Source organism: Pleurodeles waltl, chromosome 7 (genome assembly GCF_031143425.1).
Source record: "Pleurodeles waltl isolate 20211129_DDA chromosome 7, aPleWal1.hap1.20221129, whole genome shotgun sequence".
NCBI lineage: Eukaryota > Metazoa > Chordata > Amphibia > Caudata > Salamandridae > Pleurodeles > Pleurodeles waltl.
Genome location: NC_090446.1, coordinates 113,000,164 through 113,026,988, shown reverse-complemented (window position 1 = coordinate 113,026,988; position 26,825 = coordinate 113,000,164). Strand labels below are relative to the sequence as shown.

The 26,825-nt window shown below is 45.4% G+C and overlaps 1 protein-coding gene across 1 annotated transcript in view; it reads right to left on the bottom strand.

Moving 5' to 3' along the window:
• STIP1 (stress induced phosphoprotein 1) overlaps nucleotides 1-26,825 on the bottom strand; it is a 275,508-nt gene that overhangs the window by 114,907 nt on the left and 133,776 nt on the right. Inside the window, exon 7 of the mRNA XM_069243209.1 lies at nucleotides 21,522-21,624. Coding sequence (XP_069099310.1) covers nucleotides 21,522-21,624 — 103 coding nt within the window. The remainder of the gene's footprint in view (nucleotides 1-21,521; nucleotides 21,625-26,825) is intronic.

Below are 26,825 nucleotides of genomic sequence, written 5' to 3'. Positions count from 1 at the left end.
AGAGGTGGCTATGGATGAGCAGCCAAGACATGCAAAGCTTATGCAATGCCACTATAGTCACACAGAACTTAGACATGAAAGAACCACAGAAAGTTACAAAAATAAAAGTACTTTATTATGGCAACACAAATACTAAAATACTGTATATGCAATAGTCCACTAGAAGGTGAGTACACACACTATTATATACACAGTCAGGGATTGGCATAAAAAGTCCTAGAAAACAGTAAAATAACAGAAAACAATGGAAACCCTAGGGGGAGACCAAGCCATATATTGATTAAGTGGAATGCGAGTCAGTCCCCCAACCAACAAAGTGGAATCTGTAGAGTGGAGCTGGAGGAACTAGGAACTACCCTTAAAGATAAGTACCAGGGTGCCCTGCAGCGACCAGGAGAGAATAAGTAAGTACCTGTTTTTTCCCCAAAACCACAGGTAAGCTTTGGAAGAGGACTGCGAGACCCAAGCAAAGACTGGACTAAACCAAAGGTGGATCCTGACAGAAGAGGACATGCAAATGGAGAGGACCAAATCCAGTTCGAGTAGGAGTGTCCGGTTGGGGCAGGATCCACTACCCACCCTTCTGGAGTTGCAGGACCAGGTCGACGGTGAGGGTAGAGTCAGCTGTGCAGCACGGGAGCAGGAGAGGAGTTCCAGAAGTGGTGCAGATGATGTACCACGACGGAAGAAGAGTTGCAGTCATTCAGTGGTGTGGCAAAACCACCAACAAGCCTTGGCAAAGGCAAAAAGCCGCAGATGAAGAGTTGCAGAACTGATGGGAGTCGCCACATCTCGCAATGAGGCCCACTCAGCACACCTGGGGAGGAGCCCCACATCACTGGAGCAGCAGGCAGGAGACTTTGCTTTGGAGGGATGAGTGCTGGAGGCTGGGGCTACATGGAGCCTGAACAAACAAGCCTTGGTAGCTGCAAGAGTTGCAGTGCACAGGGGTGCTGTCATGCAAGGAGAGGCAAAGGCTCACAGTCTCCCAAGTTGGATAGCTGGTAAACAGGACCAAGGGGACCACTCCAAACCACCACCTATGTTGGGGAATCCACACAGTTTTGCAGGAGCTAAGATCCGCGCAGCCAGACGTTGTTGCAGTTGGTGCCTGCAGATGCAAGGGTGTGACTCCTTCAGTCCAAAGGAGATTTCTTTTTGTTTCTTGTGCAGGCTGAAGACTTGTCCTCAAAGGATGCACAGCCAGGGAAATGTTACAGTTGCTGAAAGGAGCCAGAGAAACAAAGTTGCAGAGCAGAGTCGCTGCTGTAGTTGCAGATTGTCGGTTCCTGGTGGGTCCAGTTGCAGTCCCGGTTGCCAGAACATGAAGTAAATGATGCAGAGTCCTGCTGGAATCTTGCATGTCAAATCTGAAGACCCACCCTGGATGTAGACCCTAAATAGCCCAGGAACAGGGATTGTCACCTACCAAGGTGAACACTTAACAGGAGGGGGCTGTGACGTCAGCTGCCTGACCTGGCCACTCAAATGCTCCCAGGGGCCTATGCCCACCTTGGATTCAAGATGGCAGAATCAAGTGACCACCTGGAAGCACTCTGGGCACCACCTCTAATGGACAGGGGAGTGGTCAACTCCCTTTCCATTCTCCGGTTTTGCACCAGAACAGGGATCAGGGGGGTCTCTGGACTGGTGTAAATCAGTTTATGCAAGGAAGGCACCAAATGTGCCCTTCGAAGCTTACCAGTTGCTTGGGGAGGCTAACCTTCCCAGGCCATGTAACACCTATTTCCAAAGGGAAAGAGTGTTGCATGCCTCTTCTAGAGAAAATCCTTTGTTTTGTCTTCTTCTGCTTGAGCTGTTCAAGCAGCATGTGGGCAGAAACCAATCTGCTTGGGCTGACCAGAAAACCCCAGAACGCTAGTAGAAGAAATGCTGGAGGTCCTCTAAGGAGCTCCTAGACTGCATGGAATCATGCAACCAATACTAGCAACAGAATTGGGGCATGATTCTGACATGGTTGATACCAAACATGCCCAGCTTCGGAGTTACCATTATGTAGCTGACATAGGTAGTGACCTATGTCCAGTACACGCGTAAAAAGGCATCCTCGCACTCACAAAGTCCAGGAAAATGAAGCTTTAGTTCGTGGTGCACCACTGCTCATGCAGGGGTGCCCTCACACACAGGTACCTGCACCATGCCCTCTGGGCTGGGAGGGTCTACCATAAGGGTGACTTACAGTAACCTGGTGCAATGACCTGCAGTGAAAAGGGTGCATGCACCCTTTCACGCAGGCTGCAATGGCAGGCCGACAGATACACTTTGCATGGGCTCTCCATGGGTGTCATAATGCATGCTGCAGCCCATGGGGGACCCCTGATGCCCCAATTCTCTGGCTACCTAGGTAACCTATGCCAGGGACTTGCACGGGGGCACCAGTATGCCAAATGTGGGGATGTTTGTGCTCCAAGCAACCAAGTTAAAAGGGACAGAGCACAGTCACTAGGGTCCTGGTTTGCAGGATCCCAGTGAACACAGTCCAAACATACTGACAACAGGCAAAAAGTGGGGGTAGCCATGCTATAAAGAGTCTATGTTCCTACAAATGCAACTAAAAAGGCTACCTTCCACAATAAAAATTGTAAAAAACATGGAGTGCACTGGTTCAAACACTGGTCCCATAAGGCTGGTGAGCAATATATTCAGGTTCCAAGAAGAACTGGAGATACTGTTGGTGGTATTACTCTTTTTAGTTCTTCCATGAAAGTCTTTATGACAGAAGTTTTTAAAGAGAAGAGCACTGTCTGTTCTGCAAGTAAGTAGCTATAGCTGCTAAATGTAACCTTACAGGTATATGGGAAGTTGCTTTTTGCAAATGGAGACGGTACAAAATAATGTTTTGTTTTGAGAAATACAGTACAGAACAAAACTCTCCCACTCTGCTGCATAACAAGCTCCCTTAATGTCCATACATTCTTGAGTTAAGTTTAAACACCCAAATTCTATGACTTCAAGAGCGAAACTGCAAGATTCAAGTTCTTGGTTTTGGAATGTCCGATTTGACCTTTGTTCTGAGAGAGAAGGTGTAGAGGTAGCTTCTCATGTGGTACTACTGATAGATCCAGTAGTGTAGTGAACCATGGTTGTCTTGCCCATGTGGGTGCCACCAGTATCATTCTGAGAGAGGTTTGCTTGAGTTTCCGAACCACATATGGAAGAAGGTGATGTGGAAGATTGTAAGCAAATGTCACTGACCAATTCATCCAGAGAGTATTGCCTTGGACGGAGGGTGTGGCAACCTGGAGGTTTGCATTTTCTTTATTTGCGAATAGATCTATGTCTGGAACACGCCATTTTTGGAAGTACGGTTGGAGGACTTTGGGGTGGAGTTCCATTAGCTGCTGCGGCATCCAGCTGAGGAGGTCGGCAAAAGTGTTGTGTGACCCTAGAAGGTGTTCCGCTAGCAGACAAATGTTGTGATAAATGGCACAGTGCCAATTTGTCTGTGCAAGGCAAGACAACTGCAATGAACGTTTCCCCCCCCCCCTTTGTTCATATGGAACATGGTTGTCACGTTGTCAGTGCTGATGAGGACTACTATGTTTTTGAGATGTGTGACAAAAGCTTTGCGTGCTTGCTAAATGAACTGCTAGCATCTCCAGATAGTTGACGTGCAACACTTTGTGCACATGGTTCCAAAGACCTTGGATTGTCAGTGTTAGAAATGAGGTCTTTGGTTGGCAGTCAGGTTACACCCTGTCCAAGCAAGGACGCTTACTCTAGTCAGGGAAAGTCACCACAATCCAAATTATTCTATGCCCGCCCTCTGGTAGCTTGGCACGGACCAGTCAGGCTTAACTTGGAAGGTAATGTGTAAAGTATTTGTGCAATAAATCATGCAATAACACAGTAGAACACCACAAAAATACAACACAGTGTTTAGAAAAATATATAATATTTATCTGATAAGAAGCATGTCAAAACGATTAAGATGCAATAAGAATTTGTTGAAAATATCACAGTAAAAATGGTATAAAGTGTCTTTAGTCTCTTAAAAGCAATAAATGTCTCTTTCAAGCACAAAGTATCTGGTTTGCATTAAAAATCTCCACAGAGGAGGAGATGTGTGGAAAACAGGGAGGTTTGCATCAATTTCTTGGGCCGCACACAGTGATGCGTCGTTTAGTTTTCACGCAGGGAAGGCTTGGCGTCAATTTCTGGCACTCAGGCGTGGATCCTCTTCTGGTTGCAGGGTTTTTGGATGCCCCGGGGGATGATGCGTGGATTTCCGGCGCTGACAGGACTAAGTCAGTGGCTGGGTCGATCCGCTGCGCGTTGCGTGGAAAGTTCTACCGTATGGCAGGCGCTGCGTCAATTCCTCTCTGGAAGTCAGGCTGCATCGTTGCGGCTCTGCTGTGCATCAATCCAGTGGGCCGTGCGTCAAATTTCCAGTCGCTACGCTGGCGCTGTGTCAATCTTCTAGTTGCAAAGTTGTGCTGCATCGTTCCGGCTCGGCTGTTTGTCAATCCAGTGGGCTGTGCGTCAATTATCCGGTCGCTACGTTGGCGCTGCATCGATCTTCTTGTTACGAAGTCAGGCTGCGACGCTCCGGTTCGGCGTGCAGTGAATTTTTCACCACGATGCAGGCTGTGCGTCGATTTTCACCGCACAAGGAGTCCTTGTAGAGATGAAGTCTTTTTGGTCCTGAGACTTCAGGGAACAGGAGGCAAGCTCTATCCAAGCCCTTAGAGAGCACTTCTCAGCACACCCAGAGAGCAGCAAGGCAGCAGGGCAACAGCAAGGCAGCAGTCCTTCATAGAACACAGTCAGGTGAGTCCTTGGAGCCGTCAGGTGAGTCCTTTGGGCAGCCAGGCAGTAGTTCTGGGCAGGTTGCAGATTCTGGTTCAGGTTCTCTTCTCCAGGAAGTGTCTGTGACAATAGTATCGGGTCAAGAAGTGTCTAAATTGGTAGGGTAGGAGACCCTGGTTAAATACCCAAATGTGTCTTAAGCGGGGGAGACTTCAAAGAGTGGCCTAGAAGTGCACAAGCCCCCCCCCCCTCCCCCCTTTCAGTTCCATCCTGTCTGCCAGGGTCCCAGTAGGGGGTGTGGCAGTCCTTTGTGTGAGGGCAAGCTACTGTCCTTTGACATGTTAATGTCAGGCCCTCCACCCTTCCAGCCCAGGAAGATCCATTCAATATGCAGATGTGTGCAAGTTTGACTGAGCATACTCTGTTTAGGGTTGTCTGAGTGAATGCACAAGGGATCTTTCAACTAAACCTACCCAGATGTGGACTGGAAGGCACAGAAGGAATTGATTGTAGAGAAATGCTCACTTTCTGAAAGTAGCATTTCTAAAATAGTAATATAAAATCCAACTTCACCATTAAACAGGATTTTGTATCACCATTCTGGCCACACTAAATATGACTTGGCTACTCCTTTCAGATCACGATCTACCACTCAAACAGTATATGAGGGTAGCCCCAATGCTATCCCATGAAAGGAGAAGGCCTCACAGCAGTGTAAAAACAAATTTAGGAGTTTTACACTACCTGGACATATAGAACACACATGTTCATGTCCTGCCTTTTACCTACATAGCACCCTGCCCTATGGGCTACCTAGGGCCTACCTTAGGGGAGAAAAGGGAGAGTTTAAGGCTTGGCAAGTACTTTTAAATGCCAAGTTGAAGTGGCAGTGAAACTGATCACACAGGCACTGCAGAGGCAGACCTGGGACATGGCTAGGGGGCTACTTACGTGGATGGCACAACCAGTGCTGCAGCCCACTAGTAGCATTCAATTTACAGGCCCTGGGCACATGTAGTGCACTTAACTAGTGACTTGCAAGTAAACTAAATAAGCCAATTGAGTATGAGCCAATGTCACCATGTTTTAAGGAGAGAGCATATGCACGTTAGCACTGATTAGCAGTGGTAAAGTGCGCGGAGTCCTAAAGCCAGCAAAAATGAGGTGAGAAAAAGAGAAGGGGGAAGGCAAAAAGTTGGGGGGGCGCCTGGAGAAAGGCCATTTTTAACAGTCAGGTTTTGGAGTTGAGCACCTCATCCTATGTGAGAAGCGTCTGTTGTCAGAATAACTTGGGGAACAGGGTCTAAAAACGGTTGCCATTTGTAAAGATTGGTTTTGTTTCACCACTACAGAGAATAAAATGTGGGGCTCTTCTACAAACACTAGATCCTCCAAAGGACCCTGTGCTTGAGCGTGAGGCATTCTTTCAACAGATGCATGTGAAGTTGTGAATGTGGCACAATTGCAATAAAAGAGGCCATCATGCCAAGAAGTTTCATGTTTACCCTCACTGTAACCAACTGACTGGGGCAAACATGAAGTTGTGTTTGGAAGTTTTGTATCCTTACAGCATGTGGATAAGCTACTCCCATGTGTGTAGTGATTTTAGCCCCAAGATAAGCTTGTACCTTAGTGGGGTGAGATGGGACTTCTGGAAATGGATTGTGAACCCTATGTGGTGAAGCAGGTCTACTGTCGCTTGAATGTGGTCGAGACATTGTCTAATAGAGCCGGTTTTGGTGAGCCAATCATCCAAGTATGGATATACAAGGATCTTTTGCCAGTGTAGATAAGCTGCTACTATGCTAGCCATTTTGTGAACACTCTTGGTGACCCGATTGGAAGCACTTTGAAGTGGTAATGCTGTCCTTGAATGACATATTTGAGGTATATGCAATGCGCTGGATGTGCAGGAATATGGAAGTAGACGTCCTTTGGATCCAGTGCTGATAGAAAGTCACCTTGTTGTATCAGGGAAAGCAGATCCTGTGATGTGACCATATGAAAATGTTCTGACAGAATGTAATGGTTTAAGAGTCCGAGATCTAGCATGGGTCTTAGTAGTGAGGCCTCCTTTTTGGGCATGAGAAAATAAAAGGGAGTTCACGCCAGTTCCTTGTTGTTGAAAAGGAACTGGTCTACTGCCCCTTTGAGAAGCAAAGACTGTACCCTGGTTAGAGCATAACAATATGATCCTGTGAAAGTGTGACAATGAGGTGGTATGTTTGGAGGTGTGGAAATGAGCTCGAGGAAATAACCATGATGGATAATATTCAACATGTATTGATCTGTTGTAATTTTTCATCAGTTTTGTAGGAAGGACTGAAGATGCTTTACCCCTTCCTCAGAATTCACCCCCCGCCAATGAGATGCTCTGTAAAATCCTCTGTTGGAGGATGTATGGTATCGACCTTTTTTAAATGAGGAAAATGTTTCTCCTGCCGCCGGCTTGGAAGGTGGTTTGTACTGTGCTTTGCAATAAAGTACTATTAGAAGAAAGGAGTTGAAGTGTTCCTATAGATTTAGCCACCTTGTTGTCTTTGTTCATTTTTTCCAAAGCCTGATCTACTTGTGGCCCGAAAAGGTGGTCCTTTTCGAATGCGACATTCAGTATTGTCTGCTGTATCTCTTGCTTGAACCCAGAAATATGTAGACATGCATGGCGACGTAGTATAACACTGATGTTAATCCCGCTGGATGCTGTATCAGCAGTCTAAAGCACATCAAATGGCATTATTTGACATGAGCTGCCCCTCGTTAATCTCCTATCCCTTATTCTTGTGCTCCTGAACTGCTCCATCTCGTCCCAGTGGGCACAATCGTATCTGGCTAGAAGTCCGTGCATATTGGCAATACACCAATGATTTGCTACTTTAACGGCAACATGCATACCAGATGAGTCGATAAGCTTACACTCCTTGTTAGGGTATGGTGCATTCTGGGAAGCTGTGAATTGGCTCTTTTTCTAGCATTAGAGATAACTAAAGAGTCTGCTGGAATTTGTCTCTTGATATATATGGGATCTAAGGGAGAAGCTTTGTATTTTTTCCCCCCCACTCTTGGAGTAATACGAGCCCTAGCTGGATCTTGGAAAATATCGTCCTCATGTCTGGGCATTCCCTTCAACATAGTGAGATACTGGGTAGATTTATGAGAGGGTGTTAGTGTCTCAAACAGAAAGTCATTCTCTATAGGATCTTTGTGGAGGGGTACCTGATTATATGTGGCAGCCCTCCCTACCACCTCTTAAAAAGATGTAGTGTGCTCCTCAGGTGGTGAAGGTCTGAGTAGATATCTATGTCAGGATTAATACATGTGTCAGCATAATACTGGGACCATGCATCTATGCCTTCATGAATAGGTGATGTGTTCCCACTAATCTTATGAATATTGCGACCCTTGTGAAGATATGTCCAAAGGGCCTTCTGTAGAGTGTTGTGGAAAAGGGTTTTGTGGTGGTGATGTAGGCAGAGGTGGATGAATCTCCTGCAGTTAGTCGCCCACCCTCTTCTGTTTTCTTGGAGGCTCATTTGTGTCCAGAACCTCAACAAAAGTGAGCTGTCTTTTAGGAGGAGTAGTTTTATCTAGTAGTCTTCAACTAAGAGGCTGTATATGTAATTGAGACTGCTTGGCTTGGAGCTGTTGCTTAAATGTTTGAAGAATTGGCTGTGGAAGATTATTTGGCTCTGAAGTAGATTTCAGAACGAGGTTTTTTTGGTACAGAAAAAAGTTTGTGTTTTGGTGCCAAAGATGATGTTGCAGATGCAGGCAGTCTTTTCTGTGCCAAAGCAGTAGACAACGAGTGTGATGTGGAAGTTTTTGGTACTGAAGTCACCGATACACAGCTTGTAATGGAAGCAGTGGTTTTAGGTTTATGTTTTAGTGCCAAACCGGAGGGCGGGTCATCCGACCCAACCTGTCAATGCCTGCTTTCATATCTGAACCGAGTCTTTTGGGAGGAGCAGGGGCAGGTTTACTCACCACATCTTGACCCGGAGGGATCTCCATTTCTAGAGTCATTTTGGCCTTCGAAACTGAGTGATTTAAATGCCTGCTCTTCAGCAGCCGATGCCTCCTGAATCTCGTGATCCATGTCCAACATGATGTCTGGCATGCCAACAATTTTGGACGTTTAATCCAATTCCAGTCTCTGCATTTTGCGTCAACAAGCTCTTTGGTTCTGTAAAGTTTTCTTCGACTGGAATGGCTGGCAAGCCTCACGGTCTTCTCATCGGTGTTGCAGCGAGAGGCAGAGGTTACAGAACTGATGGTGATCGGTTCGAGGGAATATGGAGTGACACTTTGGACAGAAACAGAATGGCATCCATTCCATCAGTTTTTCATTCTCAAGTAAGTTGAATGGAGAAATGTAGCTTGCCCCAGGGCCTTGATCGAAAAGTTACTTACATACTCTTTTTTCGTTCTCGGAACGCAATGTCAAAAAGAATACATCATTATTAAAACAATACTAACAAGTTTGGCGAGGCTTCCCAAACCGAAGGTGCCTATAACGGTCTCCAGCTTAAGCGCCAATAGAACACGACCGACCAGGTAGCGGAAGAAAACAATCTGAAGATTTAGTCGAGGATCATGCGCACTACAAACAAGAAGAGTCACTATGTCCTGTGACTCAAAAGACTTTCGAACAAAACCAGCCTGCAACCTTCGGGACCCACCACGAGATAGCGGAATTATGCAAAGCTTGTGTATCTACAGCTACACATGCCAAACACAGATACTTAATATTTTATAAATTGGTGTGGATCTCTTTTTGATCTGTGTGTCCCACTTACTGACTATTGTGTGTATTCGTAACGGTCTTGCACTCCTCTGTGTTAAGCCTAAGGCTGCTCAGACATACTACCTCCAAATAGAGCACTTTAGGACTGCAAAGCAAGCCCTGTCCACTCACTGCGGAATCCCTGGACCCTTTACATGGTATTGACATAACACATGAAGGGCCAGCTTCCTACAGTCACATTATAGTGCTGCATTGTGAAGCACTTTAGTAAAAATATTTTTTAAACATGAACATCTAGTGAACTAAGAGGCAAGACGATTGCCATGCAAAGCATGTACTGGCCTAGATTATCATGGAGTAACATTTCTTATGTTAGGACTTTGCTTTTACCTCTTTGTACAACTTTAGGCAGTTTTCATGCCGTGCAAATCAACCCAAAGGTATATGAGCTCTCTACATAGGCACCAGTTACACTACAAAGCCAGCACCGATTGATATTAGGGATGGGGTAATGACGTGATTTGCCCAGAATTACAAATAGTCAGCACATGCTGATTCGAACCAGATTACCCAGGTCCAATGTCGACTCCTCTGGCCCCCAACACTACATCCAGGGAATGGAGGGGCAAGCAGAAACCATAAAAATGCTTGGCTCGTTGGGCTTGAGGTTTCAACAGACCTCAAGCCGAGCCAGAGCAAGGCTGCATTTGACTTGTGTAAACTTTCCATTCTCATTTGAGTAGCAGGTTCTAAAAGGATCTGCAGCTTGTTCATAAGACGACATATAGGTGTTGGAAGACTAATATCAACTACTTCCTGGGGTAAGCTGTAAAAACAGCCAGGCATTTGGCAAGTCAGCTGTGCACACTTGAGATTGAAAGAAAGTAATCTGTACTTGCAGTGGTCGCTTCCTACCACGAACCACAGGAATTTGCAATTACTTTTTATATGAATATGAAAATAGGCAACTCGCAGAGCTACTGGGTATAGCCAATCCCTGTGAGGAAGTGGACAGTAGATCAGATGCAGAACCAACATCCTCAATTGTTCTTTTTAAACCCACTTGCTTGATTTCCTCAGATCTAGGACAGACCTGAACTAGCTTTTGGTCTTTTATTCCTCACAAGAAAGTAACAAAGTAAAGTCCCATTCCTTTTTGAGGAGTTGAGACAAGACTAATTGGTTGTTTTCATAAAAAGGATGGAGACTTGTCAAATTTGTTCCCGATGACAGAGGATGATTTATTTTGTGTTGCTGCTGGTGGAGGACACTTGAATCTGAAACAGTATCTATTTTGCACGATACACAGAACCCATACGTGGTCAGTTATATTTTTTCAGTCTTCCTGGTTAGATGTTCTACTTTCCCCTACCAGAGTGAGTAACGTAGGATGGGGGAAGAGGGAGCTCAGGGTTTCTCACCACTGTTGGGCTTAGCTGTTGGAGCAGGTTACTGCTGACCTTCTCTGCCTCCTAACCAATGGCTTTACTGCACCTTTTCCTACTGCGGTAGCTGTCAAAGTGCCAATAAGGTGTTTAAACCCTTGATGGAAATGTCAGCCATGAGAGAGTGTCAAGCTCTGATTTCATGCAAGGCATCTCATCATCAGCTTGAGATCTGAACAATGAGGTCCCTGAAAATGTGAGATTTATAATATTGTGCTGTGCTTCAGGTTTCAATCCAGAGTATGATCCAGGATGAGCGATGCCGAGCCATGGAACCATTGAAGTATCAATGAGCCGCTAAGATGGGTGTATCTGTTGTAGCAGTAATGTCTGGATGGGATACTTTCATGCTCTCATTGATGATTTTGTGGAAACCATCACGTCTATCTCTGAGCAGGACTCCTATGAATGGCTGAGAGTTCCAGAGTGGCCTTCCAAGAAAGGCATAAGCACTCACTGTCTTCCTGGTGACAGCAGAAGTAGCACACTCTTTCCTGCACACTGAATCCAGATTCTCTCTCTTCTTGGCATAGAGTAAAGAGCTGTGGCACGAAGCGTCTGAGCAATTATACAATCACAGAATGTGGTGCTGGATCCACAGAGTATTAAGGGATCCTGGTCGGATGGCCTGTATTTCTTTTAAGGAGGAATGGAGTTACCTAGAAGGGGCCGGGGCCAGGAACAGATCCATGGCCTTTAAAATGACATGAGGCGTTTGACCAAAGGCAGCACAGGCCTTGAAATGGACTTTTGGTGCAATGTATCAAATATGACAGACGTGGAGGCCTTGGTAGCTGGTAGACGAATAGGCAATTTATTGGCACCTCTTATAAGGACCTACTGAAACGTACTAATGTCACTTCCAGGAGATGATATCTCTGGAGGAGTGTGTCAGCATAGGAAAATAGAGCATCATCACAAGAAAATAGCAGTCAGTAGACATGGTCATTTGGCAGTATCTTGATGGCCTTTATTGGGATGGAAAATTATGTATTTGTTAACAAGACTGCCTAGGTGACCCCAAGCAGTAGCGACGACTGATTTTTCAACCTTCACCTAGACCTATGGAGAAACCTGGTAATTCACAGGCAGATACTTAGAGGTGACTGTAGTGGTCAAAGAGGCATGGCTGGTGGGATTATCGCTGGAATTTTTAGCCATGCCGCAGATGAATTCACAAAAGCCGGAGGAGGTTGCAAAAGTGGTTTTGCAGATTGTGGAGGAGAATCCGGTATGATGACTGGAGAAGCTAGGCTAGAAGGAGTAGGCTCTGGTGTATTCAGAATCCAACTCGGAGAGGAATCTAGTGCTTTAAATTGCAAATGCCATTGTATCTTCTCAGCAGCAGAAGAGTACTTTGACAGAGAATAATTTATGACAGATGTTTTTAAAAATGTCCCTTTTGGTTATGTTTAGTTATTTTTTAAGGCTGTATGATTTTCCTCCCAGCTTTTAAAGAAAAAAACATTATTGGCCATGTAACCAGCTGCAAAGAGCTTTATGTTTTTGTCACAATATCCTCCTGGCCTTTCCGAAGTAAGGCAAAGATACTTCACAAAATGTGACTTTGGGAAAAAAGTGCTCTGTGGTCCCCGCATGTGGCCGGGACTATAAAGTGCTTATGATGATCAATGGAGATCCCTTGAGAGAGAATCAGGTTTCTGGACTAAGGAGAAAAGGAAGCAGCACCTGGCTCCTTTGGAAGTCTAACCGTAGGTGTCCAGATCTCAGAGGAAGAAGTGTGTGAGGGACGTGTTGGAAATATCTTGAGTTTCGAACCTCTCCCTAAAGTCAACTGGCATTATGCAAATTGAGGAAAGATTTTTATGCACAGTCCCTTTGACGTGACAAAGATGTGCATTTTAGAACTGTTTAAATGAGCCATCACAAGAACCAGGAACTTGCTGAAGATTTTCAGATCAATTTCAAGGGAAACTGAAGAATCGCTGCAGTAAACTGCAAGTAAAACCTGTGGTCTTTGGAAGATTGGACAACGACCCTGGCGATCATCAAACACACAGTCTAATAAAACAAAGGCTTGGTATTGCAGTATTTACTTTAACAATCCAGAGAGAATCCAGGACTTGCAAGTTAACTAGAATTGATAGGGGTAATAGAAACTCATGCCAGGAACCTGTGGCTGGTTCTCGGTAGCTAAATCAGGATCAACAGAAAGAACAAGTTACTTACTTTTCGTTACACCTTTTCTGGTAGCAACTTTGTCTAAATGGAAATTTCTCACCAAGTGAATTTCCAGAGGTGCCAGACTGCGAGGGCGAACTCTGCCGACATTCCCTAGTGGATCACTACCAGCATTTGTACACTCTGGTGAAAAAAGTGAACCCTTTTCGATGGATAGTACCATGCATAAAGATCTGGCTTGCCAAGAAGCAGCCTCCAGAAGGCGTGTTCGCTCATTCCAGTAAAGTGTAGGCCGAGTTCACTGTGATGCACATAGTATACCACTCTTTGCCGTCTGCCAGGCTTTCACAAAGCACCATTGCCTGGACACCCAGGTCGGGTGGGCCTGATCATGCAGGATTTAATTGTCCAAGTCTTCCTACAGACCCACCACCTTGGGACTTGCTGCTTTTGCATCTATTCACAAGGTGATCAATCTGCGATTAGAAGTCTCTATCAGAAGAACAAGTTACTTATTGTCGCTAACGCCTTTTCTGGTAGACTAACTGCAGATTCCTCACCGACCCATACTCCTAACGGGGCTGAGGAATGGACTATCACGGGCCCATAAAAACATTAGCAATATTTTATGAGGGCGAGCTGGTTCTAGGACCTACTCGCCCCTTGTGGCGAGTTGACAAAGAACAGGTGTTCTGTTCAGTAAGAAAGTGCAGGAGCAATTAGGATGCCTCTAAATATTGTGATCTTGTCACATTAGCTCTGTGTTCAGAGACAGAGGTCAAAAGTCAGTTTGTCTTACAATTAATTTTCCTTCTGACTGCAGAGTTCCAGGATTTTGTAAGGTGAACTCTCTGTCCTGCTGTACAAAGAATTGTTTAAATGTTGTGTGTGCAAACATTTCAAAATATATTTCAGTAGATGTGAAAGCCCATTGTTCGCTTCTGTGCGATGAAAACAAAAGTATTTTAAAATGATCAAAACAAATCACAACGCTTTGCTTAGTGATTTGAAATTGACAAATGTTTTTATAACCCATTTTTTGCAGATTGCTAATACACTATTAAAAAAATAAAATAAAGTAAAAACAGTAAAGCTGCAGGTTAGTGGAATGGTTTTAGGACATTTCTTGGAAATTTACTGTCTGTATATGATAGTGTGCTGCCACATCATGCTTTAGTATGAAAATGTCACTTACCCAGTGTACATCTGTTTGTGGCATTGGTCGCTGCAGATTCACATGTTGTGCACAGTCCGCCATCTGGTGTTGGGTCGGAGTGTTACAAGTTGTTTATCTTCGAAGAAGTCTTTCGAGTCACGAGACCGAGGGACTCCTCCTCTTTGCTTCCATTGCGCATGGGCGTCGGCTCCATCTTAGATTGTTTTCCCCGCAGAGGGTGAGGTAGTAGTTGTGTGTGTTAGTAATAGTGCCCATGCAATGGAATGAATAAGTATGTACAAATTAAGGTTAAGTAATATATATATATATATACAAATGTACAGATGTTGAAGATAACTTCAGACGGCTACAGGCTCCCGGGGAGGCGGGTGGGCACATGTGAATCTGCAGCGACCAATGCCACGAACAGATGTACACTGGGTAAGTGACATTTTCAGTTCGATGGCATCTGTTGCTGCAGATACACATGTTGTGCATAGACTAGTAAGCAGTTATCTCCCCAAAAGCGGTGGCTCAGCCTGTAGGAGTGGAAGTAGTCTGAAACAAAGTTCTCAGTACGGCTTGACCTACTGTGGCCTGTTGTGCGGATAGCACGTCTACACAGTAGTGTTTAGTAAATGTGTGAGGCGTGGACCATGTGGCTGCCTTACATATTTCGTGCATTGGAATATTTCCTAGGAATGCCATGGTAGCGCCTTTTTTCCTGGTTGAGTGTGCCCTTGGTGTAATGGGCAGTTGTCTCTTTGCTTTAAGATAGCAGGTTTGGATGCATTTAACTATCCATCTGGCTATACCTTGTTTTGATATTGGGTTTCCTGTATGAGGTTTTTGAAATGCAATAAACAGTTGCTTTGTTTTCCTAACCTCCTTTGTTCTGTCGATGTAGTACATTAGTGCTCTTTTGACATCTAATGTATGTAGTGCCCTTTCAGCTACTGAGTCTGGCTGTGGGAAGAACACTGGTAACTCTACCGTTTGATTTAAGTGGAACGGTGAAATAACCTTTGGTAGGAATTTAGGATTGGTTCTTAGTACAACCTTATTTTTGTGTATTTGGATAAAAGGTTCTTTTATTGTAAATGCCTGAATTTCACTTACTCTGCTTAGAGATGTGATGGCAATGAGAAATGCAACTTTCCAGGTTAAGAATTGAATTTCACAAGAATGCATGGGTTCAAAAGGTGGTCCCATGAGTCTTGTCAAGACGATGTTAAGGTTCCACGAAGGGACTGGTGGTGTTCTTGGTGGTATTATTCTTCTTAGGCCCTCCATAAATGCTTTAATGACGGGTATCCTAAACAGTGAAGTTGAATGAGTAATCTGCAGATATGCAGATATTGCTGCCAGGTGTATTTTTATGGAAGAGAAGGCTAGATTTGACTTTTGTAAGTGTAGTAAGTATCCCACTACATCTTTTGGGGATGCGTGTAATGGATGAACTTGATTATTATGGCAGTAGCAAACAAACCTTTTCCATTTGCTTGCATAGCAGTGTCTAGTGGATGGCCTTCTAGCTTGTTTTATGACTTCCATACATTCTTGAGTGAGGTTTAAATGTCCGAATTCTAGGATTTCAGGAGCCAGATTGCTAGATTGAGCGATGCTGGGTTTGGATGCCTGATCTGCTGTTTGTGTTGTGTTAACAGATCTGGCCTGTTGGGTAACTTGACGTGTGGTACTACTGACAGGTCTAGTAGTGTTGTGTACCAAGGTTGTCTTGCCCATGTTGGTGCTATTAATATGAGTTTGAGTTTGTTTTGACTCAATTTGTTTACTAGATATGGAAGGAGAGGGAGAGGGAGAGGGGGAAAAACGTATGCAAATAGCCCTGACCAGTTCATCCATAGGGCATTGCCTTGAGACTGCCTGTGTGGGTACCTGGATGCGAAGTCTCGGCATTTTGCGTTCTCCTTTGTGGCAAATAGGTCTATTTGCGGTGTACCCCAAATTGTGAAGTAAGTGTTTAGGATTTGGGGGTGAATCTCCCATTCGTGGACCTGTTGGTGATCTCGAGAGAGATTGTCTGCTAGTTGATTTTGGATCCCTGGAATAAACTGTGCTATTAGGCGAATGTGGTTGTGAATTGCCCATTGCCATATCTTTTGTGCTAGGAGACATAGCTGTGTCGAGTGTGTTCCCCCTTGCTTGTTTAGGTAATACATTGTTGTCATGTTGTCTGTTTTGACAAGAACGTATTTGTGGGTTATGATGGGTTGAAATGCTTTTAGCGCCAGGAATACTGCTAGTAATTCGAGGTGATTTATATGCAGTTTTGTTTGATGTACGTCCCATTGTCCTTGGATGCTGTGGTGATCGAGGTGTGCTCCCCACCCTGTCATGGAAGCATCTGTTGTTATTACGTATTGTGGCACTGGGTCTTGGAACGGCCGCCCTTTGTTTAAATTTGTACTGTTCCACCATAGAAGCAAGATGTATGTTTGGCGGTCTATCAACACCAGATCTAGAAGGTGACCCTGTGCATGTGACCATTGTGATGCTAGGCACTGTTGTAAGGGCCTCATGTGCAGTCTTGCGTTTGGGACAATGGCTATGCATGAGGACATCATGCCTAGGAGTTTTAAAACCACTTTTGCCTGTATTTTTAGTGTTGGATACATGGCCTGTATGACCTTGTGAAAATTTTGAACCCTTTGTGGACTCGGAGTGGCTAATCCTTTTGTTGTGTTGATTACCGCTCCTAAGTAGTGATGTATTTTGCACGGCACAATGTTTGATTTTGTGTAGTTGAGGGTGAACCCGAGTTTGTAGAGGGTTTGTATGACATACTCTGTGTGTTGTGAACACTTTGTTAGCGAGTTGGTCTTGATTAGCCAATCGTCTAGATACGGGAATACGTGTATTTGCTGCCTTCTGATGTGTGCAGCTACTACTGCTAGGCATTTGGTAAACACCCTTGGTGCGGTTGTTATACCGAACGGTAAGACTTTGAATTGATAGTGTATCCCCTTGAATACAAACCTTAGGTATTTCCTGTGCGAAGGATGTATCGGTATGTGGAAATACGCGTCTTTGAGATCTAAGGTTGTCATGTAATCTTGTTGCTTTAGCAGTGGTAACACTTCTTGTAGCGTGACCATGTGAAAGTGGTCTGATTTGATGTAGGTGTTTAGTATTCTGAGATCTAAGATTGGCCTCAGTGTTTTGTCCTTTTTGGGTATTAGAAAATACAGTGAATAGACTCCTGTGTTTATTTCTGTACATGGTACCAGTTCTATTGCTTCTTTTTGCAGTAGTGCTTGAACTTCTATTTCTAGGAGGTCTAAATGCTGTTTTGACATTTTTTGTGTTTTGGGTGGGATATTTGGAGGGATCTGTAGAAATTCTATGCAATAACCATGTTGGATAATTGCTAAGACCCAAGTGTCTGTTGTTATATTCACCCATGATTGATAAAACTGACAGTCTTTCCCCCACTGGTGTTATGTGGAGGGGTTGAGTGACCTGTAAGTCACTGTTTGGTTGTTGGGGTTTTGGGGCTTTGAAATTTCCCCCGGTTTCTCGGGAATTGTCCTCCTCTGTACTGGCCCCGAAAACCTCCCCTTTGGTACTGTCCCTGGTAGGTAGACGGTGTTGATTGTGAGGTGCTGGCTTGTGTGGCCTGACCCCGAAACCCTCCTCTGAATGTTGTTTTACGGAAGGTGCCGAAAGTGCCTTTGCTCTGCGGGGAGTAGAGCGCGCCCATGGCCTTGGCTGTGTCAGTGTCCTTTTTCAGCTTCTCAATCGCCGTGTCAACCTCTGGTCCGAACAATTGTTGTTCGTTGAACGGCATATTGAGTACTGCTTGCTGTATTTCTGGCTTAAAGCCAGATGTGCGCAACCATGCGTGCCTTCTGATGGTAACTGCAGTGTTTATTGTTCTTGCAGCTGTGTCCGCTGCATCCATAGAGGAGCGTATTTGGTTATTGGAGATGTTTTGTCCCTCCTCAACCACTTGTTTTGCCCGCTTCTAAAATTCCTTGGGTAGATGCTCGATGAGATGCTGCATCTCATCCCAATGGGCTCTGTCATAGCGCGCTAGGAGCGCCTGAGAGTTGGCGATGCGCCACTGGCTGGCAGCTTGTACAGCGACTCTTTTCCCAGCTGCGTCGAATTTTTGGCTTTCCTTATCCGGGGTGGTTCATCGCCCGATGTGTGTGAATTGGCTCGTTTGCGAGCTGCTCCTACCACGACTGAGTCTGGTGGCAATTGAGAGGTGATAAAAGCAGAGTCTGTGGGAGGTGCTTTATATTTCTTCTCTACCCTTGGAGTGATTGCTCTACTCTTGACGGGGTCTTTGAAGATTTGCTTCGCGTGCCTTAGCATTCCCGGAAGCATAGGCAGGCTTTGGTAGTTGCTATGGGTGGAGGAGAGGGTGTTAAAAAGGAAGTCATCCTCGACAGGTTCTGTGTGTAACGACCCGTTGTGGAATTCTGCTGCCCTAGCTACCACCTGCGCATACGCTGTGCTGTCCTCGGGTGGTGATGGCTTGGTAGGGTATGACTCTGGGCTATTGTCTGACACTGGTGCGTCGTATAGGTCCCAAGAATCTTGGTCATCTTGGCTCATGGTGGTGTGAGCCGGTGAATGTGACGGAGTTTGTGCCGGTGATATTTGAGTTACAGGTGGAGGAGAGGGTGGCGGAGTTGCTTTCTTTGCCACCTTTGCTTGTGGTGTTAGTTGTTCAGTTTGGAACTCTAGTCTCCTTTTTCTCTTGATTGGTGGAAGAGTGCTAATCTTCCCCGTTCCACTCTGGATGAAGATACTCTTTTGTGTATGGTCTACATCAGTAGTCTGTAGCTCCTCTTCAAACCTGTGTTTACGCATTTGAGAGGACAATGAATGTTCCTCTGAATATGAGCCGGTAGTGGTTTCGGTTGCTGATTGTTTTGGCACCGAAACTGTGTCCTTTTTTGTTTTCAGCTCCGAGGCGAATCTCTTCTTTTTCGGAGTCGAGCCTTCTCGGCGTCGATCATCCTCGGTGCCGCTGTCTCTGCGTCGAGCAGCGTCGGCTCCGCCTTCTCGGCGTCGATCTTTTTCAGCAACACTTTCTCTGTCCCGAGAATGTTGCGTGCCTGTGTCTCGACCCGAGTCGGACGATCTGGGCACCGGTTCGGCCTTTTTCGGTGCCGATAGACGGTCACCTTTATGGGTTGAGCCATGGCCAGTTGGAAGTGGCGTCCCCTGGGCCTTGTCTATTTTCTTGTGCTGTGTGCTTTTCGACGTCTTACTCACAGTTTCGTCGACGTCGAATTCATCTGAGTCCGTTTCATGGATGGAGAAGGCTTCCTCCTCTTCTCCTTGTTCCTCGAACTCTCGGTGTTCTGTCGGCGTGGACGCCATCTGTAGTCTTCTGGCTCGACGGTCACGGAGCGTTTTTCGGGACCGGAACGCACGACAGGCCTCACAAGTTTCTTCCTTGTGCTCGGGTGACAGGCACAAGTTACAGACCAAATGTTGGTCCGTATATGGATATTTATTGTGGCATTTAGGACAGAATCGGAACGGGGTCCGTTCCATCGGTGTCAATGTTACACGCGGTCGGGCCGACCAGGCCCCGACGGGGGATCGAAATTACCCTGAAGGGCTACCGGAGCTCTTCACGATTCGGTGTCGATTCTAACTATCTCGATCCTGAGCGAAACAATACCGACGTAATTTTTCGAAGTTTCGAAGTTTTGACTATATTTCCGTCCCGAAACCCGGAGCGAAAAGGAACAAGTCCGAACCCGAGGGCGGAAAAAAACCAATCTAAGATGGAGCCGAAGCCCATGCGCAATGGAAGCAAAGAGGAGGAGTCCCTCGGTCTCGTGACTCGAAAGACTTCTTCGAAGAAAAACAACTTGTAACACTCCGACCCAACACCAGATGGCGGACTGTGCACAACATGTGTATCTGCAGCAACAGATGCCATCGAACATATATTTATTAAACATGAGTGTTTAGACCAACTGAGAACCACTCCTGCTCTGATGGCAATGCTATTAGTAAACTGAGAGGCAAATTATGGATCATGTGTACCCCATATTTGGGCTAGATTCCCATTATACATGAAGAAAACATTTAGTCTATTTAATCAAAAAAAGGTTTTTTTTTTGGTTCAGCAGAAATGCCAAGCTCACATATTTGAAGGTGCACTCATGCGAGAATGAAGAAAAAAAGCGACTTTGTAAACTAAAATATTTGCCTAGGATCACACAATTTGAGACCCATTTGCAGGTCAAGTACATGAGGGTTTAGTAAAATGTTTATAATTTTTCGAGGCCTGAGACAGACACACTAGCATACTCCTATTTCTATGGGCTCAAAGACTGACGGTGCAAACACAAATCAGAAAGAAACCAATGTCAACGCACAGAGGAGGCACGGATATAGTGGTGCCAATGTCACATCAGGGGCGGGACAGACGTTTCGGGGAAACCACATACCGCCACCTGTCGGCACACAAGGGTGGTGCAATGAAAGGCTTCAGGAACCAGTATGGTGAGGAAATTTATAAGGTGAAAATCTGTAATTAGAAGTCTCTGTCGGAAATGTACTGCAATAGGCTGTAGCTGCATCATTTAAAGGGGATTCAGGGCCCAGAGCTGACTTCCTAGTTAACGATCCAGAAGTAGTTTGAGCATTGTGGCAAAGCCTACACTCTGCCCAGCTCCAAGGTGTTTGACAATTGTTGGCTCAACTGCTCCTAGTTTAATGTAAGAGTCTGATTTGTCTACCATTTAATCCAACTTCCCTAAAGGGTAAGCCTCAATGGAAGGACACTGAGGAAATTGAGTTCTCTGGGGAACCTCTGAAACTTCCAAATACCTGCAGTTCCACAGGGAAAACAGGTACTTTCACCCAACTATGCTGTGTAGCACAGTCGCCTAAGGGATCAACAGAAGGATGAACTCTGGTAACATTAACCCTCCTAATGCTATAAATCAATAATAGTTATATGTATTAACTGAGCAGAAAGGGTCCATTAAGGTACATCAAAAAAGGAAAAAAAGAGATCCAATTTAAATATACAAGTATTTTCCTTATGCAACACTTCTACTGAAGGATGAGGAGGGCCATGAAACACTGATGACACTAGGTGCTAACATTCTTGGTTCAGAATATCCTGGGCGATAATGAAATATATACACAGAAAAATAACTATTTTTTACATCATATGGTGCAAGAAAAAACAGTTACAGAGAAGTAATTTTGACACGTACGGTCTAAACTATAGTAACCCACACAGGTCTAAAATTTCACTCACTTGGCAATCTGACGATAGTCTTCCCGATTCTCTCTTCCGACATCAATAGCCTTTTCACATAGTTCTCTGCACTTGTCATAGTTTCCTTGTTCAAAATACACAGCTGAAATATTCATAAACAAAAGACGGCTTTAGTCTAAAAAACAACTCCAGCGCACAGTCCCAACTAACATTTGTCTTAGACAAAGACAATTAACTTCTATATAACAGCAATTCTCTTTTCATTATCTTATGTTAATGTATATATACACACCGAATATCTACTAGTGGAAACATGGAATACTAATACACATAATAAAACTATAGGGGTACCAATGGGGTCACGCTGAGGACTGGGACAGGGAAGACAATAACAAACCCCCCCCTCACCCCGCCCCAAAAGGATGCCCAATCTAGAGTCATATCATAAATGAAAACAAACAGTGCTTTGTATTTTTAGTGAATACATTTCTTCTTTGCTTTTAGATATAGATCATTATTATTATTTTGAAACAAACCATTCTATACATATTAGCTGCCAACCCACAAACCAACAATTGTACAATCCTTCAAACTCCATCCATACCCATCATACAAGATTTAAAAGAAAAACATTACAAATCATCCTGCAAACAGGATTCATATGAGCACCTCCCTTAAGAGGGCCAGATTGATACAATGCTTTCCTCCATACCAAAAGAGACCTACACATCTACAATAAAAGATATCGGTTTTACAATATTCACAGGGCTAGAACTCCTATGTACACAGCGTATTTATAAAAGTTAATTCTCCATTAGGATGAACAAACAAATACATATAATTAATTCAAGTATACGCTCCCTTAGTGCCAAGGCAATAAGTGCCTTATGTGCAAGCACACATTTCAGTGGAGAGTGGCCATCCAGCCACCCAGCTTCTTCAGGGCACAGAACTAAGTCAAAAACACAAGAGGGCAGCAGAGCACATATCTAGAATAGTATAAAAAAAAAAAAATAAATAAAAAAACAAAAAAAAAACAACAAATGAACAGGTCCCGACACCCTACATAGATACCTCTGACAAGTACTTGACAAAACACCCTTCCTAAAACGAATTTAAAAAAAAAAAAAAAAAAAAAAAAAAAAAAAACTGAACCAAAAACCTTATAGACCGAACAACCCCAGATGCAGCTTAAGTAAGGAGTAACATTGCCATATGAGGGTAAGAGCTACCTAAGGTCAGTTAATATCTCAGAACCTACAGATCCACATACAAACACAATGGTCCGTAATCAAAAAAGGAAACCCATGTTACTTTCTACACAGCTTCCTGTGTATCCCTTCACCTTACTTGATTCATGTAGCCAACACCAGTGAGTGCACATACTTGTACTGAAAAAAACACCACTTGTTAAGTACCTGATCACTACTCAATAGAAAAGTGGTTATTGATTTAGGTAAGACATTTTTACAGTAATAACTGTCCAACAAAATACAAAGGATGCTTTGCCACGAATGGCTCCAAAGTGTAACGATGAAGGAATCTGCAACTAGAATATGTCTCTACCAGATATTTTGTTACTGAAGGTAAGTAACTTGTACATCTGATAGAGACTTCTAGTTGCAGATTCCTTACCTTAGAATAGATACCCAAGCAATGCCATCCTCGGTGGTGGGCTGCGAACCAAGATCAAACTAGAAAGTCCTGCAGGACCGAACAACCAAAGTAGCCGTCTCGACAGACCTGACTACAGTAATGCTTAGCAAACGTGTGCAGGGACACCCACGTAGCTGCCTGACAGATGTCCATGACAGGAACTCCGCTTGCTAACGCAGTGGAAGCAGCAGTTGCTCTGATGGAACGAGCACCCAAGCCTTCAGGAAGTTGCTTTTTAGCCAAAGCGTAGCACATTTTGATGCAAAGAAGCACCTATCGAGAGATGGTATGCTTTTGCACCGCCTTCCGTTTCTTCACACCCACAGAGCCAACAAAGAGTTGCTCATCCATCCGGAAATCTTTAGTACGACTGAGGTAGAATGCCAACGCTCTATTTGGGTCCAGACGGTGGAGTCTCTCCTCCTCATGGGAAGGATGTGGGGTGCGTAGAAGGAAGGCAAAGTGATGGACTGGCCTACATAAAATGGTGTAACCACCTTAGGAAGGAAGGAAGCTCTAGTGTGTAATACCACTTTGTCAGGGTGCACAGACAAGTATGGAGGTTTTGAAGAAGGGACCTGAAGCTCACTCACCCTGCGAGCAGAGTTGATAGCGACCAGAAAGACAGTTTTGAATGTGAGGCGCCACAAGGGACAATTATGCATTGGCTCAAATGGGGTACACATCAAATAAGTAAGTACAAGATTAAGATCCCACTGAGGCATGATATATGGAGTAGGAGGAAATAAATAGGTGAGCCTTTTTAAGAACCTACTCACAATAGGAGATTTAAAGAGTGAGGGCTGATCAGGTAGCCTAAGAAATGCGGAAATGGTAGACAAATACCCTTTAAGGGTGCCCAAAGCAGAGCCCTGCTGGGCTAAAGAAAGAATGAACAGAAGAACCTCTGACAGAGGGGCAGAAAGGGGAACAGATTTTTTGGTACACCATGCCACAAACGTATTCCAACGACAGGCGTATACAGTTTCAGTCAATGGATGCCTGACTGCCAAGATAACATTGCAGACTTCTGGAGGAAGGGCAAATGCCGTCAACCGTTGCCGCTCAATCTCCACGCACTAAGGCGGAGGTTGGACAGGTTCGGGTGGAGAACCGTCCCCTGTTGCTGCGACAGAAGATCTGCCCGAAGAGGCAGTCTGAGTGGAGGATCGATGAACATGCTCAATAGCTCTGGATACCAAACTCTGAGTCCAGTCCAGAGCCACCAAGATAACTTGGGCCCGGTCATACTTGATTTACTTGGGAACTCTGGGCAGAAGAGGGATAGGTGGAATGGCGTAAAGGATGGCGGAGCTCCACTCGAGATGAAAAGCGTCTCCGAGCAAGTGCCGCCTTGGAAACTTCAACGCACAAAACAGCTGACGCTGTGCGTTCTCTGCGGAAGCAAACAGATCTAACCAAGGCTCTCCCCACTTGAGAAAGAGACCTTGTGCCACCTCCGGATGAAGACGCCATTCGTGATCGACTGTGCATTGACCGCTGAGTTAGTCTGTTCTGGCATTGAGAGCCCGCCAGATGTTGAGCCATTAGGGTAATGCCCTGATGTTCCAACCATTTCCAGCGGTGTAGTGCCTCCTGACAAAGGGTCCAGGACCATACCCCGCCCTGTTTGTTGGAGTACCACATGACATTGTGTTGTCCGTGAACACCTGCACCACTTACCCTTTGAGAGAGGGAAGGAATGCTTTCAACACAAGTCTGATCACGAGGAGCTCAAGCATATTTATGTGGAGCCCCAACTCAATCGGAGACCAGAGGCCTCTGATCTCCGCCTCTCCCATGTGGCCGCCCCAACCCAGGAGTGACGCATCTGTCACTATAGAGAGATCTGGTTGGGGAAGGGAGAGGGATCTGCTGTTGACCCAATTTGGATTCGAAAGCCACCACTGCAGGTCTTTCGCAGTCCCCTCTGAGATCGGGACCATGTCAGAGAGATTTCCCTGATGTTGCGCCCACTGTAACTTCAGGTCCCACTGCAGAGCCCGCATATGCCACCTGGCATGTGTTACTAGGAGGATGCAGGAGGACAGGAGGTCCAGCAGCCTCAGAGGCATTCTCACCGAAACCCAAGCCAGAGCCTGAAAGATTGGAATCATAGCCTGAATGTCTTGGACTCCCTTGTCGGGAGGATAAGCCTGACACTGCACTGTATCCAAATAGCTCAATGAAAGGGAGCGTCTGAGAGGGAGTCAGGTGCGACTTCGGCACGTTTATAGTGAACCCCAGCTTGTGCAGGAGGTTCGCCGTAGTCTGAAGGTGGGAGACGACAGTCTGGGGTAAAGGTGCCTTCAACAGCCAATCTTAGAGGTAGGGGGAAAACTGAGACCCCTAACCTGCGCAGATGAGCTGCAACTACCGCCATCACTTTCTCGAACACTTGAGGGTCGCTGGTAAGGCCGAATGGGAGCACAGACTGAAAGTGCTCGTGACCTACCACGAATCGTACATAACGTCTGTGGGCAGGCAGGATGGGGATGTGGAAATAAGCGTCCTGAAAGTCCAACGCTACCATCCAGTCTCCTGGGTCTAAGGTAGACAGAACATGAGCCAGGGTGAGCATTTTGAATTTCTCCTTCTTGAGGAAGTAGTTTAGGTCCCGAAGGTCTAGGATAGGACGTAAGCCCTTGTCCTTCTTTGGTATCAGAAAGTAGCAGGAATAACAACCACGACCTACTTCTGGCACAGGGACCCTTTCTATAGCTCCCTTGGCCAAGAGAACCGTGACTTCCTGGCAGAGAAGCACCAAATGATCCTCCGAAGAGGATGGAAAAATGGTGGCAAGTGTGGTGGTGCAGATTCGAAAGGGAGGGAGTAGCCCTTCCAAATGATCTGCAAAACTCCTCTGTCCGGGATGATATGTTCCCAGTGAGGCAGGTGATGGTGGATCCTGCCACCAACTGGGTGGGAGTGAGGGGACAGACTAGATGAGTTTGGAGACTGCAGCAGGGGCAGAGGTGGACTGGACAGACCTCTGGTTCCCTGTCCCACGGGCACGTGGGATTCCGCATCCTCAGCCAAGCATAGGCTTGCAAGCGTGTGTGGCATGGTGGCTGGGTAGAGGACGCAACAGTGTACCCCTTCCGTGTCCACGAAAGGGACAAAAAGCAGACTGTGGTGGGCAAGTGACGGAGGAAAGACCAAAGGACAGAGCCGTAGCCCGGGAATCCTTGAATCTCTAAGGCCGAGTCCGCTTTGTCTCGGAGTAGACGGGTGCCATCAAAGGGCATGTCCATGAGTGACTGTTGGACATCCCCTGAGAAGGCAGAAGTGTGTAACATAGGCGTGGCGCCGTAAGGCCGTGGTCGCTGCAACCGATCTGCCCAGAGCGTCAGTCGTGTCCAGCCACAACAGATAGTGAGTGTAGGAGGCTGGACTGGCTTGTAGTAAGTACCAAGGGGTACTTACACCTTCCACCAGGCCCAGGTATCCCTTATTAGTGTAGAGGGGTGTCTAGCAGCTTAGGCTGATAGAAAAGGTATCTTAGCAGAGCAGCTTAGGCTGAACTAGGAGACGAGTGAAGGTCCTACAGTACCACTAGTGTCACTTGCACAATATCATAAGAAAACACAATGCACAGATATACTAAAAATAAAGGTACTTTATTTTTATGACAATATGCCAAAAGTATCTCAGTGAGTACCCTCAGTATGAGGATAGCAAATATAC